Source organism: Schistocerca nitens, chromosome 8, assembly GCF_023898315.1.
Source record: "Schistocerca nitens isolate TAMUIC-IGC-003100 chromosome 8, iqSchNite1.1, whole genome shotgun sequence".
NCBI classification, from domain to species: Eukaryota; Metazoa; Arthropoda; class Insecta; order Orthoptera; family Acrididae; genus Schistocerca; species Schistocerca nitens.
Window position 1 is genome coordinate 133,760,532 of NC_064621.1, and position 23,575 is coordinate 133,784,106.

The 23,575-nt window shown below is 45.1% G+C and overlaps 1 protein-coding gene across 4 annotated transcripts in view; it reads right to left on the reverse strand.

The window, feature by feature from the left end:
• LOC126198890 (semaphorin-2A-like) overlaps positions 1-23,575 on the reverse strand; it is a 1,278,287-nt gene that overhangs the window by 122,318 nt on the left and 1,132,394 nt on the right. For all 4 annotated transcript variants that reach the window (XM_049935505.1, XM_049935503.1, XM_049935504.1 and 1 more), the window contains one exon: positions 15,440-15,613. In XM_049935505.1, the coding sequence (XP_049791462.1) occupies positions 15,440-15,613 (174 nt within the window). The remainder of the gene's footprint in view (positions 1-15,439; positions 15,614-23,575) is intronic.

Below are 23,575 nucleotides of genomic sequence, written 5' to 3' on the forward strand. Positions count from 1 at the left end.
CCATCAGCTGTGCTATTTAGGACAATACTTATTTATTATAATGGATCCTGTAAAAAATAGCACAATCCATGGCGAATACGAAGACCTAAAAATAATCTAGGAGGCTGTGACTCAAGAACAAGTATACACTACTGGCCATTAAAATTGCTACACCACAAAGATGACGTGCTACAGACGCGAAATTTAACCGACAGGAAGAAGATGCTGTGATATGCAAATGATTAGCATTTCAGAGCATTCACACAAGGTTGGCGCCGGTGGCGACACCTAGAACGTGCTGACATGAGGAAAGTTTCCAACTGATTTCTCATACACAAACAGCAGGTGACCGGCGCTGCCTGGTGAAACGTTGTTGTGATGCCTCGTGTAAGGAGGAGAAATGCATACCTTCACGTTTCCCACTTTGATAAAGGTCGGATTGTAGCCTATCGCGATTGCGGTTTATCGTATCGCGACATTGCTGGTCGCGTTGGTCGAGATCCAATGGCTGTTGGCAGAATATGGAATCGGTGGGTTCAGGAGGGTAATACGGAACGCCGTGCTGGATCCCAGCGGCCTCGTATCACTAGCAGTCGAGATGACAGGCATCTTATCCGCATGGCTGTAACGCATCGTGTAGCCACGTCTCGATCCCTGAGTCAACAGATGGGGACATTTGCAAGACAACAACCATCTGCAATGCTTGGACTATCAGCTCGGAGACCATGGCTGCTGATACCTTTGACGCTGCATCACAGACATGAGCGCCTCCGATGGTGTACTCAACGACGAACCTGGGTGTAAGAATGGCAAAACGTCATTTTTTCGGATGAATACAGGTTCTGTTTACAGAATCGTGAAGGTCGCATCGATGTTTGGCGACATCGCTGTGAACGCACATTGGAAGCGTGTATTCGTCATCGCCGTACTGGCGTATCACCCGGCGTGATGGTATGGGGTGCCATTGGTTACACGTCTCGGTCACCTCTTGTTCGCACTGACGACAATTTGAACAGTGGACGTTACATTTCATATGTGTTACGACCCGTGGCTATACCCTTCATTCGATCCCTGGGAAACCCTACATTTCAGCAGGATAATGAACGACCGCATGTTGCATGTCCTGTACGGGCCTGTCTGGATACAGAAAATGTTATACTGCTGCCCTGGCCAGCACATTCTCCAGATCTCTCACCAATTTGAAAACGTCTGGTCAATGGCGGCCGAGCAACTGGCTCGTCACAATACGCCAGTCACTACTCTTGATGAACTGTGCTATCGTGTTGAAGCTGCATGGGCAGCTGTACCTGTAAACGCCATCCAATCTCTGTTTGACTCAATGCCCAGGCGTATCAAGGCCGTTATTACGGCCAGAGGTGGTTGTTCTGGGTACTGATTTCTCAGGATCTATGCACCCGAATCGCGTGAAAATGTAATCACATGTCAGTTCTAGTATAATATATTTGTCCAATGAATACCCGTTTATCATCTGCATTTCCTCTTGGTGTAGCAATTTTAATGGCCAGTAGTGGAACATTACGCAGATACAAGTGACGAATGTACAAAAAAAATATATATAACCCTTAGAGGTGAAAAGAGGAAGTAAAATTCCTACACTAACAATTTATGAAAAGAATTATCGGCTTCGAAAAGATAACATTCCTCCGGATGAACATATGAATTGGCACCCAGACCTCCTGTGTAGTGTTTAAATCGTATAGCGTACAATAGAGTACACAAAAGAAACTCTAATTTAAGAAAAAGATACGGAAAGCGTCAACGATAATATGCCTAAAATGCTCATAAGAGGTACCTATAATCACATGGCAACAAAACGCTCAAATCCTTCTAGACCTCTAACGTCAAAGCCTTTCGTAACAGCCGAAATGCGTCTGGGATAATGAATGTTAAAATTGCAACATAAAAGGCGCTTAATTTCTAAAAGACTGTTAATGCAGCTGCTGCGAAAAACTATTAATCCAAAAAACTTATTTTAGAATTATTAGTTAATTTTCTTATGTCCTTCACTGATGGATTGTTTTAATATCATGAAGCAGTTTTGTGAAGCCTGGCGGAAATTCTTTCTAGTATCGAAAAGAAACTGAATCTGTACTACGTTATTGATGACATATGTTTCTTGTGAGTTACATTAAAATTTTTGAATTAGTGTGGGTTTACCTTCCAACTGAAAACAAAAATAATTATGCAGAATATGTTAAAAGTTCACCATATAATCTACGTCTCCCATTGTTACGATCTCTCTATTCAACAATTTATGTTTTGTGTTACATTACGCAAACATCTGTTTCTAATATAAGACGTACAACAGGAGGAAATATTGAACAGGTGCAACCTGTTTATGGCTCGGCGATATAGAAAATTCTAGTCGTTTTTGTGGTGTCACCGCCAGACACCACACTTGCTAGGTGGTAGCCTTTAAATCGGCCGCGGTCCATTAGTATACGTCGGACCCGCGTGTCGCCACTGTCAGTGATCGCAGACCGAGCGCCGCCAAACGGCAGGTCTAGAGAGACGTCCTTGCACTCGCCCCAGTTGTACAGCCGACGTTCATAGCAGTGGTTCACTGACAAATTACGCTCTCATTTGCCGAGACGATAGTTAGCATAGCCTTCAGCTACGTCATTTGCTACGACCTAGCAAGGCGCCGTATTCAACTGATATTTATTATTGTGAAGCATGTATCATCAAGAGCGATGTTCTACAATTATGGATTTTATTCAGAATATTTCTACTTCTGTCAGCAATATCGCAAGAGTTATAAATATGAGAAAACTGCATTTCCTTTACTTTTCCATGTGTCGCGTATAGCGAAAACGGCTCAAACTTAAGGCTTCTGATAGTACTGGAAGTAAAATGTCAACAACACATCCATGCACTCTCACCTGTTCGAAACGTACAACAGGGGTGCCAACGTTCCTATTCGTTTAAAACGTATACAAAATATGTTTGTTTCAAAGTTCTAATGTCCTTCAAAGCACACACCAACAATGTGTACAGCCCATTCCCGGCGATGTGGAAGCCGTAGGATAGCCTTAGCGCTGCTAAGGCTATCCTACGGCTTCCACATCGCCGGGAATGGGCTGTACACAATGTTGGTGTCTGTACCAAACCATAGGTTCATAAAGCGCCAAGTCAAGGGCCTGTCCTTCGAATCGTTCCATGAAGAAATTGGCCACCACTGGAATAAGTGGTGTAACCATGGCGAAACTTTCCAACTGTTTGTAGAAGTTGCCGTTCCACATGGAATAGCTCGTGACGAGACACGTATGAAAGAGCTTCGTGATGTCTTGCGGGAAAATGGAACCAATCTACTCCAAAGAATCAATGAAGAACTTTGGTAAACGAAGAAACAACATCAAAATGACGAGGATGTCGTTATGTCCATGTTTTACTTTCTTCAGCTCCGCAATGAAATGTCTTGATCCTTTATGTATGTGTCAGTCTTTCCTACGCATGGCTCGAACAGAGAGGCAAACTGTTTCGCCAGTTTATACGTCGGTGAGTCAGGAGCGTTAACAGTCGGTCTTAATGGAACACTACTCTTACGGACGGTTTGGTAATACAAACAGCCGAGATGGTAGGGCTCCGCCGACAGAAAAGATGACTTCGTTAACCGTTTCGCATTCCATGTGATCCGATGCCTTGGATCTGCCCCTAGTTTTCGCTATGTCGTCGGATCTAACAGGTCACGGACCTACTTCTCATAATCTTTGGTCTTCATTACGACGGTTGCATTTCTCTTTTCGGCAGGCAAAACCAATATATCCTTGTCGATGTTAAGACTCTTGTTAGCTTGTAACTCTTTTTCTATTAGGTTGCAAGCTGGTGGGTTTGGCGGCACAGTATTTTGGCGGTTTCAGTGCGTATTCCCTCAACTCTTTCACATGGAAGGGTACGAATGGCTGCTTCGATATCAGCAATTATATCCCCTATAGTTATAGTTCGCTGGCCGGAGTGGTCGTGCGGTTCCAGGCGCTTCAGTTTGGAACCGCGTGACTCACCGACGTTTAAACTGGCGAAACATTTGGCCTCTCTGTTCCAGCCATGCGTAGGAAAGACTGACACATACATAAAGGATCAAGACATTTCATTGCGGAGCTGAAGAAAGTAAAACATGGACATAACGACATCCTCGTCATTTTGATGTTGTTTCTTCGTTTACCAAAGTTCTTCATTGATTCTTTGGAGTAGATTGGTTCCATTTTCCCGCAAGACATCACGAAGCTCTTTCATACGTGTCTCGTCACGAGCTATTCCATGTGGAACGGCAACTTCTACAAACAGTTGGAAAGTTTCGCCATGGTTACACCACTTATTCCAGTGGTGGCCAATTTCTTCATGGAACGATTCGAAGGACAGGCCCTTGACTTGGCGCTTTATGAACCTATGGTTTGGTACAGACACGTCGACGATACCCCTGTTGTGTGAAGTCATGGTGAGGAATTTTTCGGTGACTTCCTAAAACACTTGAACAGCCTCCAAGTCAACATAAAATTTACCACTGGAGATAGAAAAGGACAAACAGCTACCGATTCTAGATAACTTGGAGGAATGCATCATAACGTACTATGCTGTCTTACAATATCTTTATTCACTACCAGTTTCGATCATGGACCATCTTCACAGCGGAAAAATATCTATTGTGGCAACTTCACATGCCATAGTGTTATTTAACCAGAAAAGTATACACCACTGCCGACTTGAAAACATTAGAATGATGCTTAACGCCATAGTCACGGCTTAACCAACCGGAAAACATTGAAAACAGGAAAATGTGTAACTGCAGTTGTGTGTTAACCTACTGGGTGTTGTGCCTGAGCAACGGTGCCGTGCACTTGCTGCTGTTACATGTTTTCCCGTTTTTAATGTTTTCTGCTTGTTTGAGCCGGTGTTATTTCGTTAAGTATCATTTTGATGTTTTCAAGCCAGCAGAGGTGTACACTTTTCTGATTAAATAGCATGTATGACATGTGAAAGTTGCCACAATAGATATTTTTCCACTGTGAAAATGGTCCATGATCGAAATCGGTGGTGAATAAAGATCTTGTATGACAGCACAGTATGTTATCACGCATTTCTCCAAGTATGTATATAATGCTGATAGTCGTTTGAAAAAAATATATATATTTCTAGATAAATTGATCACGAGGGATGGTGAAAACCTGGGACAAAGCGTGTATAGAAAATCAACACACAAGATCCCTACCGGCAGAAAAGAGGCATGATTAAGAGGTTCGTAACGCGAGCAAGACCAACGTGTGGCTGCAGCATATCAGACGGCAGATCCAACAGCTGGACAGCTTTCTGAGGACCAACAGGTACTCCACGAATGACATAAGAAGTATCACAGAATCAAACACTCGCTGAAGTGACATATCAGAAAAATAAATGTCACATACGGCCTTTGTGCCATACTTTCCACGGCGACGGACAGAATCAGCCGCATATTGTGCAAACACGGCGTAAAGACTACTTACAAACCGATAAAGAAGATCAAAGACTGTCTCAGGTCGGCAAAAGAGAAAAGCGACCCACTTGCAATATCGGCAATATACGGTATACCATGCATATGTGGAGAAGTCTGCCACGCGGAGTGGACGCGCGGTTTGAGGCGCCATGTACGGACTGCGCAGCCTCTCCCGCCGGAGGATCGATTCCTCGCTCGGGCATGGGTGTATGTGTTGTTCTTAGCATAAGTTAGTATAAGTAGTGTGTAAGGCTAGGGACCGATGACCTTAGCAGTTTGGTCCTTTAGGAATTCACACACATTTAAACATTTTGTGGAGTAGTCTAGGTTGGAATGAATGGACGCTCAATCAACACCAGGGTCACTGAACATAAGCGGCACTATAGGTTGGAGTATGTAGAGAAATTTATTGTGGCGGGGGACGCACTACGCGCGACCAGCCACAAGGTGCAAGTCGCCGACATGGAAGTTCTTGGTGTAGAGAAGAGCTATTACACCCGCTTGTTCAGGGAAGTTATAGAAATACACAAACATGACAAGAGCTTCAATAAGAAAGTTGAAAGCCTCAAAATGAACGGATTCTGGATTCCCGTGCAGCAGAGAACGACCGTCGGAGGTAGCATGTGGAGAACCGCAGCGGTAATGACTACGGGAGAGCCCTAGGGCACTGGCGCACCAGGTACAATTGTTCCTCAAAATAAATCAGTGTTGGCAAAAGACGAAAAGAGCTGAAGAGAAGTAATAAGCTTCGAAAAATCAATAAAAATGAGTGCAAAAATAATAAAGAAGAGTTCTAAAACAACTTGGGAACTTTTATACAAGGAAACCAAATGGCTCAAATGGCTCTGAGCACTATGGGACTTAACATCCATGGTCATCAGTCCCCTAGAACTTAGAACTACTTAAACCTAACTAACCTAAGGACAGCACACAACACCCAGTCATCACGAGGCAGAGAAAATCCCTGACCCCGCCGGGAATCGAACCCGGGAACCCGGGCGCGGGAAGCGAGAACGCTACCGCACGACCACGAGCTGCGGACGACAAGAAAACCAGAGTGGCTTTAGCAAGGGGAGACCATCTACAGATAACACATTTCCTTTTAACAAATAATCTTAAAAGAATGTAATTTTAACAGCAATGACACATAACTTTTATAGATTTTGCCGACGTTTTTGATAAGGTTAACAGAAAAAACCTCTGGCCACTTAGTGGGCCTACCAGATGGCTAACAATAGTGAAAATCATTTGTACATAGGGACAAATACAGAACATATTGACTTATAAATACCGACGACGTTTTTACTTACAACTTTGTGTGATAAAAGCCCCATTAGCATCTACCATCTACAGGGTGTTTCAAAAATGACCGGTATATTTGAAACGGAAATAAAAACTAAACGAGCAGCGATAGAAATACACCGTTTGTTGCAATATGCTTGGGACAACAGTACATTTTCAGGCGGACAAACTTTCGAAATTACAGTAGTTACAATTTTCAACAACAGATGGCGCTGCAAGTGATGTGAAAGATATAGAAGACAACGCAGTCTGTGGGTGCGCCATTCTGTACGTCGTCTTTCTGCTGTAAGCGTGTGCTGTTCACAACGTGCAAGTGTGCTGTAGACAACATGGTTTATTCCTTAGAACAGAGGATTTTTCTGGTGTTGGAATTCCACCGCCTAGAACACAGTGTTGTTGCAACAAGACGAAGTTTTCAACGGAGGTTTAATGTAACCAAAGGACCGAAAAGCGATACAATAAAGGATCTGTTTGAAAAATTTCAACGGACTGGGAACGTGACGGATCAACGTGCTGGAAAGGTAGGGCGACCGCGTACGGCAACCACAGAGGGCAACGCGCAGCTAGTGCAGCAGGTGATCCAACAGCGGCCTCGGGTTTCCGTTCGCCGTGTTGCAGCTGCGGTCCAAATGACGCCAACGTCCACGTATCGTCTCATGTGCCAGAGTTTACACCTCTATCCAGACAAAATTCAAACGCGGCAACCCCTCAGCGCCGCTACCATTGCTGCACGAGAGACATTCGCTAACGATATAGTGCACAGGATTGATGACGGCGATATGCATGTGGGCAGCATTTGGTTTACTGACGAAGCGTATTTTTACCTGGACGGCTTCGTCAATAAACAGAACTGGCGCATATGGGGAACCGAAAAGCCCCATGTTGCAGTCCCATCGTCCCTGCATCCTCAAAAAGTACTGGTCTGGGTCGCCATTTCTTCCAAAGGAATCATTGGCCCATTTTTCAGATCCGAAACGATTACTGCATCACGCTATCTGGTCATTCTTCGTGAATTTGTGGCGGTACAAACTGCCTTAGACGACACTGCGAACACCTCGTGGTTTATGCAAGATGGTGCCCGGCCACATCGCACGGCCGACGTCTTTAATTTCCTGAATGAATATTTCGATGATCGTGTGATTGCTTTGGGCTATCCGAAACATACAGGAGGCGGCGTGGATTGGCCTTCCTATTCGCCAGACATGAACCCCTGTGACTTCTTTCTGAGGGGACACTTGAAAGACCAGGTGTACCGCCAGAATCCAGAAACAATTGAACAGCTGAAGTAGTACATCTCATCTGCATGTGAAGCCATTCCGCCAGACACGTTGTCAAAGGTTTCGGGTAATTTCATTCAGAGACTACGCCATATTATTGCTACGCATGGTGGATATGTGGAAAATATCGTACTATAGAGTTTCCCAGACCGCAGTGCCATCTGTTGTTGACAATTGTAACTACTGTAATTTCGAAAGTTTGTCTGCCTGAAAATGTACTGTTGTCCCAAGCATATTGCAACAAACGGTGTATTTCTATCGCTGCTCGTTTAGTTTGTATTGCCGTTTCAAATATACCGGTCATTTTTGAAACACCCTGTATACTTATTAAAGGTTAACACAAATGACCTAATGTAAAACTGGAACCACAGTTGGTCTTTCAGGAAACGGGAGAAGATTTACAATAGGCACCAGTTAAAATATGTGTGTAAAGGAAATGCCAGGGTTTCTAACGAAAAGACGTTCTAGGGTGATGAAAATCCAAAAAGAACACAAATCGTTATAGAAGTCAGTTCCTGGGCAAGTGGCATCCTTACTCTACCTGGGATGTCGAGTTGGCAGAGATAGTGATTAACATATTAAATGAAATTAGCGAAATTTTGAAATATGTGTGAAACAGCAATCACGGCCCTCTCCTCTCCCACCATACATCACGATCCACGGGCGTTGCCATGGTAGAGTGGCTTGTGTGTCTTAACTATACAGAGGGCCGTATGACAGGCGCTACCACATCATGGGTATATATGTGGAGAGGCAAGACAAAAACATAAAAAATTATTCCTGAAGAGGAGCAACAGTCTCTTCAGAAGTTGCAAGGGCAACGGACTGGGTGACTGACTGATTGGATTTGTAACATTAGTCAACATGGCCTTGTAAACGATTGCGAGGAATGGGGAAACTAGAGGTGTTATATAATAGGAGGACATACATCTATCTTTATAGAGGAGAGAGCTGCATAGAAGCAAACTTCCGACTGAAGACCACAATTAACAGCCACAGGCACTACTATCCGTTGTAAGCAAAAGAACAGACCAGTCGTGACAAGAGAATGAAGTTTTGTAAAGCTATCGCTGTCCCAGCAGTTCTAAAAACCTCCGAGTGCTAGTTTCCCAGAAAAAGAACACTGACAAGGGAACCTCCCCATCGCACCCCCTCAGATTTAGTTATAAGTTGGCACAGTGGATAGGTTTTGAAAAACTGAACACAGATCAATCGAGAGAACAGGAAGAAGTTGTGTGGAACTATGAAAAAAATATGCAAAATATACAAACTGAGTAGTCCATGCGCAAGATAGGTAACATCAAGGATGATGTGAGCACAGGAGCGCCGTGGTCCCGTGGTTAGAGTGAGCAGCTGCGAAACGAGGGGTCCTTGGTTCAAGTCTTCCCTTGAGTGAAAATTTTAATTTTTTTATTTTCGCGAAGTTATGATCTGTCCGTTCGTTCATTGACGTCTCTGTTCACTGTAATAAGTTTAGTGTCTGTGTTTTGCGACAGCACCGCAAAACCGTGCGATTAGTAGACGAAAGGACGTGCCTCTCCAATGGCAACCGAAAACATTTGATCGCAAGGTCATGGGTCAACCGATTCCTCCACAGAAAAACACGTCTGATATATTCTATACGACACTGGTGACGGCCTGTGCATCACATGACAGGAATATGTTGTCGACCCACCTAGCTTGCACACTTGGCGAATGGGTAAAAAGATTCTTCTACCTTGCCCGATTTAGTTTTTCTTGTGTATGTGATAATCACTCCCAAAAAGTGATGGAAACATAAGAGTTTGTCAGATAATAATTGTCTGAAAATAAAAAATTAAACTTTTCTCTCGAGGGAAGATTTGAACCAAGGACCTCTCGCTCCACAGCTGCTCACGCTAACCACGGGACCACGGCGCTCCTAAGCTCATACCGTCGTTGAAGTTGCCTATCTTGCCTTGGTCTACTCAGTATGTATATTTTGCTTATTTTTTTCATAGTTCCACACAATTTCTTCCTGTTTTCTCGATTGATCTGTGTTCAGTTTTTCAAGGCCTATCCACTGTGCCAACTTATAACCATATCTGAGGGGGGTGCGATGGGGAGGTTCCCTTGTGAGTAGAATATAGAGCGCTCAAATGAAGTACATGAGAAGAACAAGCGTCTGCTTTAGAGACGATCATATACGAAACGAGACTCTGCGTCAAGAACTGTTACTGGACGCAACTGAATCTGAAATAAATGATCCGTAACATGCGGCACAAATACGTACAAGGGCGGACAATTTTTTAAATTATTAACCAACTGGAAGGAGAGACAGGGCTAAAATCTTGTTCTGAACGACTGTTTGTGAAGGTGGCGTACGCATCAAGCTTAATGCAGGAAATGTAGAAATGTAGTAGAAGAAGAACTGTGTGTGTAAAATGAATGACGTTCCATTAATTCTGTGGAAGTGGGTCATCGGTTTTTTGTAATAATTCCGTCACTTTTTTACAAAGGTTTGTCGTTGACTACATACAGTCGTCCATCACTTGCCTGACTGCGAATATCACTTCATACGCCCCGAAAACTTGGAAACATTGTTGTACACCACTGACATACATCAAGTACACAAACATCATGGTGACTGCCTGCAGGTTTGATCTTTTCCGCCCACATAATAACGAATCGCTGTGCGCACTTCTTAGTCGATAGAATGTTTGCTTTGTTACTCAAGAAGTAAGGCTTTTAAATGTCAAGCTTCTACATGTGAATTGTTGCAAGATACCTACTGGCCTGCGGTAAAATGCTTTATGTTTGTTCTTTCTAGTGCTGCAAGAAAAACTACCCTCGAATATACACGTCTGGTATAGCCAGGTTACTTAAAAGAACTAGGTCTGAATGCTTCGTACAAAAGAGAGAAATGAGACGCTTGATCAAGTTTCGCATTAACTTTCATAGTTCTTTGGTAATGAATTCATTTCTTTGCCAACAAATCTCTCTGATGAAAAACAAAACAAAACACGAATCTTATTGCATAGATTATTACCATATCAGATACTTTATTAATTGCGTACGATGTTTTTATTTTCTTTGTGGTGATATTATTAAGGAATGGGCAAATTCGAGGCTAACGCAGAAAATAACATAGGCTGAATTTCGAAATATGGTCGGTCTGACGGCGTATCTAAACACAGCTACAGACATTTCCAAACAAGATGCGTATATTGTATTCTTGCGAAGCCTAGTTTACACCGAAGTTGGAGGAGGAGGAAATTAGTGTTTAACGTCCCGTCGACAACGAGATCATTAGAGACGGAGCACAAGCTCGGATTAGGGAAGGATGGGGAAGGAAATCGGCCGTGCCCTTTCAAAGGAACCATCCCGGCATTTGCCTGAAGCGATGTAGGGAAATCACGGAAAACCTAAATCAGAATGGCCGGACGTGGGATTGAACCGTCGTCCTCCCGAATGCGAGTCCAGTGTGCTAACCACTGCGCCACCTCGCTCGGTTACACCGAAGTTAACACGATCAAACGAGCAAGAGCGAAAGAGGATTCTCCCTGGTGTAAACGGTAGGCAAGCGCGAGCCAACAGCATTCGACCGTGCTGTCGGTCTTGTAGCAAACCTGCAAAGAAGTTCGCTTCCTCTCCAGTTCGACGCTAGCAGAATAGAAAACTCGTCTTCCGTCTCGTCTGCTTTGCTTATTGATTTCAGATGCGTGAGTGGCAGAATGGTCAGATGAGAACGGAATGTTACTGACAAAAGAAAGTAGCATCTTAGATGTCCCGGGGATCCGTGACAGCAATTTCGAAAGAAAAAAAAATACCATCGGTAGAAAACTGCTGGAGTACTGGGGACGTGAGAAAGGCAGTAAGTTCATTGTATGCTTGCATCAGTCTGGAACGGAGTGAGAAAGCAAAAATTTTATATTTCTCTTCGCTAATAGTACAATAAATTTCTTTTAAGGTAAGCAAGTGGGAATATGCATAGGGCTGACTAAAATTAAAAATATAGAAAGCACCTGATCATTCTCTTTGCTGACGTTCATGAACCTGTAATTACACGGTTCATATAGTACTTTTGTGTTAGAGCTCTTTGCTGATAAATAAAACTGGTTTATTAGGAAACAACCTATCTGCCCTCAAACTGTATACTCGATATTATGAAGAAGATTTCGTGACAGATCGTATATGTTTCATATTTCATTGTCATTATCTTCATTTCATGTACTTTAATAAAATCCTAGAAGCACCTGACACATGTCACTGCGGACATTAGGAAGTATCTGAGTTGCAGCAGTTACTGAAAAGTCTAACAATCTTCTTCTTCTTTCACTGGTGCCATGTCCCGCGCTCACGCAGGGTCGGCATTGTTAGGAATGGATTTGGCAAGGTTAGTGGAAAGGGGTGGCCGGATGCCCTTCCTGCCGCCACCCCGTACCCCCCGGGACAGAATTAGTGTACCCTTGCTGTCTGCGTCGAGTGTAATTAATGGAATAGTGTGAGCGTATTCAGATGTCTGCGAGTCGTAGAACTGAGGCGGAACGTGGGGACCAGTCCCGTATTCACCTATCGGGATGTGGAAAACCACCTAAAAACCACATCCAGGCTGGCCGGTACACCGACCGAGACGGTAATCCGCCGGGTGGATTCGATCCGGGGATGGTGCACCTACCCGAGTCCAGGAAGCAGCGAATTAGCGCTCTCGGCTAACCTGGTGGGTTTACTGTAAACTCTAACAATCACTAACGTAAATATCTACCGTCGCTAACGACCAGAGTATGAGTGCTGGTATTTCTTGAGTTTACGTTGATCGTCAGTAATTAGTGTTCTGCTTTTAACTTTCGTCCACGGACGTATTGAAAGACAGCAAAATGCTTCAAACCGACATATGTGCAAAGTAAGTAATGCTAAAGAAATCTGGAATTGCAATCCAGTTTTAAAGTGCAATACCTTTACGCATTTCCGGTTTACGCATAAATTTGGACACCTAAATTATTCTCTTCCTACACTATTTGCTTGCTTCATCAAAAACACTCCACTCGCCATGAAAGGTAATTCTCTTTGAATATCAAAGTTTTACACCATGGCTCTAGACTTACAGGGTGTTCCGGGAGGAATGATCGGTATTCAGGGATACGACACGACCGATCACTCGAAGCGAAAATTCGGTTAAACATAACTGTAAATATCTTAAGAGCTATGAGCACTTCTTCATCTGCGATACGTAAAACGTTTCTCTTCTCCCTAACAAATGTTCGTAGTCCTTGCAATACGCATAACAGAGCCCATGTTTAATACACATTATGTTCTTGTTTTGGTCCATACTACATCGTCCCTTAATATGGAAGACAAAGTGTTTGCAATAGAAGAGATTTGTTTCACATTACCACAAATGAATAAGTGCTCATAGCTCATAACATATGCATTTTAGAGTCTATGCTTCCTGGGGCACAATGTATAGTGCAGTATACTATGTGCCGATGATTAATGCCAATATAAAATAACGCAGCGTTCTTGAGTTACGCTCGTTACCTCGTTATTACGTATCCTCTTCCGTTCTCTCTCGTGTAAACGTGTAAGGTGGCAGAATAAATGATCAGATTCACACGTTACATGAGATCTCTACAGATTGCAGTGAGAAGGTGAAGATGACACCTAACGTAAATCGACTGTTATGAGAACATTGGCCTATCAATATGTAATGCAAAAAGGGATGACAGTCAATTGTCAGCAATTAACACACCATTCCTCTACAATGCGTGTCTTTGAGCGGAAGGTAGAACAGGGAACGCGATGTGAGTCGCTTTTAGTTTTGAAAAGCCAGCTCCACAACGGGGAAGCAAAACCGCGCTGCGGGAGTTAACGCCGGCGACCACTTAAGGGGGTGGCAGGAAAGAGGACAGCGACCCCGGGACAGGTGATTCAAGCTAGAGGGCCGCCTGTAGCGAGGGCATCGGTACATGGGCACAGAAGAAGCTTTAGAAAACTGCGTTTCGAAATTCCAACGGGAGACGAACAGAAGCTAGTGACGCATTTTCGTCCAGCGAGTGCGACACACAGAAAGGTTAATGTACCTTAGGCGCCTAGAACGGGCACAAAACGTCCGATTGGCGGAAACTCACTAGGAAGGAGAAAACTACTAGAGTTTCGACGCAGTTTGATAGAAGGGACGTTGCGATTGGTAGAGGGTGTTTCTACAAAATAAGGGGAACACTCTTATTGGTCGAAAAAAGCCATGATGTGAAAAAGAAACCCAAGTGGAGGGGGCAGTTCTGCCACGAGAGGACAAGAGAGGAATTTTGGTGGTGGACTCTTCTCTGAACTGGCGTCAAGTGCAGAACGGAGTGCTTAATGCTCCGTACGACGCAGAGAAGAAATTGGTGTGGACACTGCATTCACAGTGGCTGCACTCCAGCTAAAATTAGCTGTAGCAACGTTTAGCTCCAACTGTGGAGAAACGAACCAGCCAAATTAGTTAATTGTTCTTGTGAGAACTGAGAGGGCACTATAATATGCACGCTGCTCCGACTATGCGCGTATATATCACCACATAATAAGACTAGGGCTGAGTACATGTTTTCTCGCATAACGAGAAACATAGGGAAAGTATCTGCTCGAAAGTTCAGCAAAGGCCAGATTAGTTTTGTAGAAATTTCAATGGGAGAGAGCGGCCTTGCAACAGACATCGCAGCTTAAGGTAAATGCCGCGTACAGAGGCGTAAACTTTGTTGGTTCACCAACTTGCGCCTACTGTAAACTCGAGCGGACTTGGGTGATCTTGAGCTCAAATTTGTCACTTGACTAACCATCCAACGTAGACTTGATTGTCATCCTAAATAGTACCGAACTTTGAACCGGAATCGGACGATTTTCGTAGTACTGACCAACATCATAACGTATGTGTAGGAGCAATTTTGTAAAGAAACGTCCAATTAAACTTTCATATTATTGTGCTTAGGATTAACGTAAAGAAACTTCAATTAAACTTTCATAATATTCTGCTTAAGATTAATGTTCTTTCAGAGGGTTAATATTTAACATTGTTGTGTATAAACGTATTTCACTTTATGATGTTGGCAAGATGCATTATCCATTGCACTGTTTTTATGTTGGCGAGTTGAAAACTGTGTGAAAAGCTGTAATTTGTTGAGAAATATTGCGACATTAAACTTGTTATTTCTCCTCACACAGGGTTCTCAATTCAAGAATAAGCAAGCAATAACAAAACCCCCCAAACCTTACAAACGTTTATTCGTATCAGAATGTGTCTGAGATATAGGAGCTACTAAAATGTCAAATAATAACTAATGTTGATGTCTCCACTGTTTAACTGTCTTCCAATGTTCGCTGCGCTGTAAAGCGGGTGTGAGACGTCCTCACCGCCTTACAAAAGCCCCCCTAGGGGCGCAGCGGACAGCGGTGTACTCACTGGTGCCCGCGTAGAAGACGCTGTAGACGCCGGCTGGCGCCAGCTCAGCCTTGAGGCGGTCCACGACGACCGTGGTGAACACCTCGTCCCTCTTGTAGAACACCGGCTTGCCGTACTCGTGGCCCACGGCAGAGTCCATCAGTGGGTGCGATCGGATGAAGTTGAGCACCGTGTCTGAGCGAAAACAAGAAAAATAATTAGAAAATCAATTATTTAAGGATCACAAAGAAATGCTGAGAAAACAAATCCTTACTAACTACCGGTATCCATCATCGGCTCATCATTAGGTAAGGTAATACACTACTGGCCATTAAAATTGCTACACCACGAATAAATGCAGATGATAAACGGGTATTCATTGGACAAATATATTACACTACAACTGACATTTGATTACAATTTCACGCAATTTGGGTGCATAGATCCTGAGAAATCAGTACACAGAACAACCACCTCTGGCCGTAATAACGGCCTTGATACGCCTAGGCATTGAGCCAAACAGAGCGTGGGTGGCGCGTACAGGTACAGCTGCCCAAATAGCTTCAACGTGATACCACAGTTCATCAAGAGTAGTGACTGGCGTATTGTGACGAGCCAGTTGCTGGGCCGCCATTGACGAGACGTTTTCAATTGGTGAGAGATCTGCAGAATGTGCTGGCCAGGCCGTTCTGTATCCAGAACGGCCCATACAGGACCTGCAACATGCGGACGCACATTATCCTGCTGAAATGTAGGGTTTCGCAGGGATCGAATTAAGGCTAGAGCCACGGGTCGTAACATATCTGAAATGTAACGTCCACTGTTCAAAGTGCCGTCAATGCGAACAAGAGGTGACCGAGACGTGTAACCAATGGCACCCCATACCATCACGCCGGGTGATACACCAGTATGGCGATGACGAATACACGCTTCCAATGTGCGTTCACCGCGATGTCGCCGAACACGGATACGACCATCATGATGCTGTAAACAGAACCTGGAGTCATCCGAAAAAATTAAGTTTTGCCATTCTTACACCCAGGTTCGTCGTTGAGTACAACATCGCAGGCGCTCCTGTCTGTGATCCAGCGTCAAGGGTAATCGCAGCAAAGGTCACCGAGCTGATAGTCCATGCTGCTACAAACGTCTTGGAAATGTTCGTGCAGATGGTTGTTGTCTTGCAAACGTTCCTATCTGTTGACTCAGGGATCGAGACGTGGCTGCACTATCCGTTACAGACATGCGGATAAGATGCCTGTCATCTCGACTGCTAGTCATACGAGGCCGTTGGGATCCAGCACGGCGTTCCGTATTACCCTCCTGAACCCACCAATTCCATATTCTGCTAATAGTCATTGGATGTCGACCAACGCGAGCAGCAATGTCGCGATACGATAAACCGCAATCGCGTTAGACTACAATCCGACCTTTATCAGAGTCGGAATCGTGATGGTATGCATTTCTCCTCCTTACACGAGCATCACAACAACGTTTCACCAGGCAAAGCCGGTCAACTGCAGTTTGTGTATGAGAAATCGGTTGGAAACTTTCCACATGTCAGCACATTGTAGGTGTCGCCACCGGCGCCAACCTTGTGTGAATGCTCTGAAAAGCTAATCATTTGCATATCACAGCATCTTCTTCCTGTCGATTAAATTTCGCGTCTGTAGCACGTCATCTTCGTGGTGTAGCAATTTTAATGGTCAGTAGTGTAATATCCTTCACAATATCTTGCAAGGCAATGTTCTCACTTCGGCGTAAAATGAAAATCATGCCTTGTCGCAGCAGTCAGCGGTCAAAGGTATTCCGCAGTCAACAGCAAAACTCACGGATACAATTAGTTACTGGGCGTATATTCTCATCATAAATTCCATTCTTCTGTGTATACTCATTTCTGACGATCCAAAAAAGGCGTTAATTTATTTCCTCAATAGCTCCAGGAGGTTCGTAAATATGATTTTTTTTTAATATTTACAAGCAGTAGGGCAACTCCTGTACAAGATATTAAAGATTACTTGCACCACAATCGGTATATCGGCAACATTCTAGACCGCCGTCTCAACAACAACTGTGCATTTAATGGTTACCGCACGAGAAGCAGATTTCGTGTGGATACACACATTTTTTATTATTAAATGTGCCAGAGAAGTATGGTCTCACTGGTGATGGCCCAAATGTGAGGAAACATGTTTAGGTGAAGAATTTGAAAACGAAGAGCCCCATCTAATATGGTTATAACATGAAAAATACATCGAAAAATCACAAAAATGTTATCTAGAAATTGAAGAAAGAAGTTAGAACTGTAAGACAAGACAATGGATGATATCATATTCAAAGGTAGTAACATTTACAGAGGGAAGGGATGAGTGGTCAGAGAAAGAAAATGAATTATCATCCAACGATAAAATACGAGGGTCACTCCAAAAGAAATTTACACTATTTTTTTTAATCCACTGTTATTCTACATGTTTGAAAGTTTTACAGTGTGTAGATACATCCCTTAGGAACAATATTTTCATTTCTGCACATAATTTCCATGCCTCTCAACTGCCTTACGCCATCTTGTAACCAGCGCCTGTATACCCGCACGGTACAATTCTGGACCAACATGTTGGAGCCACTGTTTGGCAGCGTGCACAAGGGAGTCATCATCTTCAAACCTTGTTCCACGAAGAGAGTCTTTCAGTTTCCCAAAGAGATGATAGTCACATGGAGCCAGGTCAGCACTGTAAGGTGGGTGTTTCAGTGTTGTCCATCCGAGTTTTGTGATCGCTTCCATGGTTTTTTTTACTGACATGTGGCCGTGCATTGTCGTGCAACAGCTTTTGCCGATGTGGTCGAATACGACTCAGTCGACCTTGAAGTTTCTTCAGTGTCGTCACAAATGCATTAGAATTTATGGTGTTTCCACTTGGCATGCTGTCCACAAGCAAGAGTCATACGGAATCGAAAAACACCGTAGCCATAACTTTTCCAGCAGAAGGTGTGGTTTTGAATTTTTTTTTTTTCTTGGGTGAATTTGCATGATGCCACTGCCTTGATTGCCTCTTCGTCTCTGGTGAAACATGATGGAGCCATGTTTCATCACCTGTTACAATCCTTCCAAGAAATTCATCTCCACCATTCTCGTACTGTTCCAAAAGTTTGCTGCATACCGTTTTTCTTGTTTCTTTGTGAGCCACTGTCAACATCCTGGGAACCCACCTTGCACAAACCTTTTTTAACGCCAACACTTTCAGTATTCTGCAAACACTTCCTTCCCCTATTCCAACGTTGAGTGACAATTCGTTCACCGTGATGAGTCTGCCAGCAGTCACCAATTCGTTAACTCTCTGCACATTGTCTGGAGTGTGTGCAGTACGAGGCCTGCCGCTGCGAGGACAATCCTCAATATTGCCGTGCCCGCTTTCATCATGTAACCTGCTTGCTCACCGACTAACTGTACTGCGATCGACAGCAGCATCTCCATACACCTTTTTGAACCCTTTGTGGATGTTTCCCACTGTCTCGTTTTCACAGCAGAGGAATTCTATGACAGCACGTTGTTTCTGACGAACGTAGCAGCCACCTTGAAGACATGCTGTGACGGCGCCACTCACGGGAACAGGTTGAACTAAATTTGAAAACAAGCGGGAAGGATGTATCTACACACTGTAAAACTTTCACACATGCAGAATGAAAACTGTATTTTTACAAAAATTGTGTGCATTTCTTTTGGAGTGAGCCTCGTAGATACAAACGCTTGAACGAGCATCGCACTGAGGAAGTACGATGCTATTTTTTAGAGGTTATGAAATTAATTTTCAATTACGCAACATGCTGACCTTTCACGAATGAGTTGAAATAACTGCAAAAAAAACTGTTTTTAACAGACATAAGTACGTACATTTTACATTATGTGGGAATAACTTTGTGGTCCGTCTGTCTGTCCGACTGTTAAGACCGTTTTCCTCAAGAACAGGTAGAGGTATCAAGTTGAAATTTATCTGAAATAATAGGGCCTATGATCCCATGGCGGTGGAAGAAAATAAAGCTTCCAAGTCAACGCAGTCAAAAGATACGACCATTTATGTCACATATTTTGATACTCGCAGACTCACTCGTCCAAATACACTGCTGGCCACCGTAAATGCAACACCAAGAAAGACAAGAGGTAGCACAACAAAATTTATTTTGTAGATAACATGTTGACCAAGTATCAAATGATTACGTTTACAGACGTCTGTGACATGTGGTTCCTGCCAGAATCAGTAGCCAGAGTAGCCGCCATTGTTGGAGATCACCGCTGCCACACGTCTCGGCATTGAGTCAAAGAGACGTTGGATGTGTTCCTGGGGTACAGGAGCCCAAGCAGCTTCCACACGTTGCCAAAGATCATCTGGTGTGGCAGCTGGGGATGTAATCTGGGTCACTCGTTGAGCAACCATGGACCACATGTTTTCTAGCGGCGAAAGATCCGGAGAGCGAGCCGGCCAGGGAAGCAATTCAATCTGGTTATTGACGAAGAACCTTTGGACAATGCGTGCCACGTGTGGTCGCGCATTATCCTGTTGAAATATGGCTCCATCACCTCGGATATGTAGCGCCGGCTATTTAAAGTACCGGCAATGCGTACTAGAGGCGTACGAGACTAATATCCAATACCGCCCCATACCATAATACCCGGTGCAAGACCAGTGTGGCGGTGCATAATGCAGCTGTCCAGCATCCTCTCTCCACGGTGTCTCCACACTCGAATCCGACCATGGTGGTGCTGCAGACAGAAGCGTGCCTCGTCAGTAAAGACAACGTCATTCCATTCTGCCGTCCACATCCGTCTGTCATCACACCATTGGCGACGGAGACGTCTGTGGTTCTGCGTCAATGGTAGACGAAGCAATGGACGTCTTGCGGACAGACCACTCTGCTGTAAACGGCGTCGAATGGTACGCGCAGACACTGGATGATGCGTTACAGACGCAATGTGCTATGCTATGGTTCGGGATGTCACTGAGCGATCCTTCACTGCCATGCGCACAATTTGCCTATCAGCACGTGCAGTGGTGCACCGAGGTGAATGCGATCGACCACGTCGGCCCGTCGTACCCTCCTGCTTCCTACGGTCACATATCCGCATTACAGTTGTTTGGTTTCGTCCAACACGACTAGCGATTTCTCTGTATGATAATCCACAATATCGGTAGGCCACTATCCTTCCTCTGACGAACTCGGATACTTGATCAAAAGATGTTCGCTGTTGTCTACGAGGCATAACTGATCGTCTTGTGAAACAACCACAAGGTAAACACACGTGCCGAACGTACACTCGTCGAAATCGCCAAGCCTTAAATGGCGCTATGAGGTGGCGCCACAGGCGCGCGTGATGTGCGTCTGCGCTGAAATTCTAATCAGTTGCATATCTCATCGCTGCAAACTCATGGTGTAAATTTCACTTGATTCGGATGCTTCCCTCAGGTTGTTGCATTTACGGCGGCCAGCAGTGTATATACACTCCTGGAAATGGAAAAAAGAACACATTGACACCGGTGTGTCAGACCCACCATACTTGCTCCGGACACTGCGAGAGGGCTGTACAAGCAATGATCACACGCACGGCACAGCGGACACACCAGGAACCGCGGTGTTGGCCGTCGAATGGCGCTAGCTGCGCAGCATTTGTGCACCGCCGCCGTCAGTGTCAGCCAGTTTGCCGTGGCATACGGAGCTCCATCGCAGTCTTTAACACTGGTAGCATGCCGCGACAGCGTGGACGTGAACCGTATGTGCAGTTGACGGACTTTGAGCGAGGGCGTGTAGTGGGCATGCGGGAGGCCGGGTGGACGTACCGCCGAATTGCTCAACACGTGGGGCGTGAGGTCTCCACAGTACATCGATGTTGTCGCCAGTGGTCGGCGGAAGGTGCACGTGCCCGTCGACCTGGGACCGGACCGCAGCGACGCACGGATGCACGCCAAGACCGTAGGATCCTACGCAGTGCCGTAGGGGACCGCACCGCCACTTCCCAGCAAATTAGGGACACTGTTGCTCCTGGGGTATCGGCGAGGACCATTCGCAACCGTCTCCATGAAGCTGGGCTACGGTCCCGCACACCGTTAGGCCGTCTTCCGCTCACGCCCCAACATCGTGCAGCCCGCCTCCAGTGGTGTCGCGACAGGCGTGAATGGAGGGACGAATGGAGACGTGTCGTCTTCAGCGATGAGAGTCGCTTCTGCCTTGGTGCCAATGATGGTCGTATGCGTGTTTGGCGCCGTGCAGGTGAGCGCCACAATCAGGACTGCATACGACCGAGGCACACAGGGCCAACACCCGGCATCATGGTGTGGGGAGCGATCTCCTACACTGGCCGTACACCACTGGTGATCGTCGAGGGGACACTGAATAGTGCACGGTACATCCAAACCGTCATCGAACCCATCGTTCTACCATTCCTAGACCGGCAAGGGAACTTGCTGTTCCAACAGGACAATGCACGTCCGCATGTATCCCGTGCCACCCAACGTGCTCTAGAAGGTGTAAGTCAACTACCCTGGCCAGCAAGATCTCCGGATCTGTCCCCCATTGAGCAGGTTTGGGACTGGATGAAGCGTCGTCTCACGCGGTCTGCACGTCCAGCACGAACGCTGGTCCAACTGAGGCGCCAGGTGGAAATGGCATGGCAAGCCGTTCCACAGGACTACATCCAGCATCTCTACGATCGTCTCCATGGGAGAATAGCAGTCTGCATTGCTGCGAAAGGTGGATATACACTGTACTAGTGCCGACATTGTGCATGCTCTGTTGCCTGTGTCTATGTGCCTGTGGTTCTGTCAGTGTGATCATGTGATGTATCTGACCCCAGGAATGTGTCAATAAAGTTTCCCCTTCCTGGGACAATGAATTCACGGTGTTCTTATTTCAATTTCCAGGAGTGTAGATGAACGAACTGCACTGCGCAACACAATTAAAGGGTAACTTTCTCGAAGCTGCGTAGTTGTCTCCCGTTCTCACGCATAACCTTGGAATTCGGCGCGAAGGTACCTACAACCTTCTTCTGCAACGGCAAAAGAAAAAAAAAAAAGCCCTGCTACGTAACCATCGGGCTCGGCGGCGCTTCAGACAGCAAGGTGTCGATTGGCACAAACTTGTGACCAACGGCGCCGTGGGCGTGTCACACGATGGGTAGGTCGTGACGCCCCCTTTTTACCCTCATTCACCCCTTGTTCTGACAACTCTGCGTCGGAGGTGAGCACCGCACCGTCCAGCGCTGAAACCATGCGCTTTTCTTGTGGATGCCTAATCAGAAAATTTCTGGCACGAAAAGACCTCAGGGGATGGCCTGAGCTGCGTTAGTGAAACGACCCCTTTCCTTGGGACGATCATTTACACACATTTCGCGGTCGTACACGACAGTTCGCAATGTCATGACCAACTGGTCGGCGTTCTTGACAACCTTTCATACTGCTGACAGCCTCTCCCCCCCCCCCTCTCATTCCCCTCCCCGCACCCCTCCTCACACTATCACAATCGAACGATTCAACCCTTCTCTAAGAACATTGTGCGCAAGGAAACCCATTGAACGTGATCGCACCCATTTTGAATGCAATGTGACTGTAAATTTCCTCTGGTATACAGGGTGGAACCATTAGGGCCCGTTCAGAACGTACGACCATACTGATTCTACTGTAGCTACAATCGCTGTTGCCGCGTGGCACCCTGAGCGCCCGCCACCCCTGACTTGAGCAATTTCAAATAAGGTTGACTGTTATCGCTGGAACAGCAGGTATCCGGTTATACTGTTTTTTCCTTCGTCACCACCTTAACCTGAATGATAAAACCGTTCAAAATAACCGACTTTTGGTTTTGTTGCTAGTATTTCCGTTAGTATAATAATGTAGACATCAAACAGACAATGAAAAATTCTATACTCTCTCAGACATTTGCATTATATGTTTCAAGATACCCTACCAAAATGTCAAATAAAATATGTAAATAAAAGAAAAATTAGTCTGTGCGCTGTTCGCTGCTTTTTCTCGAAAAGTAATGAAGGGTTGAATAGTGAAGGGTTGAATACAACAAAAAAATACCAGCATTCCCCTATTAATTCCAATTTTTTGAACCTCTGCTGAGAAATTCTGTTGTAATCGAGGATCACACAATTATCGGGGCATTAGGAATAGT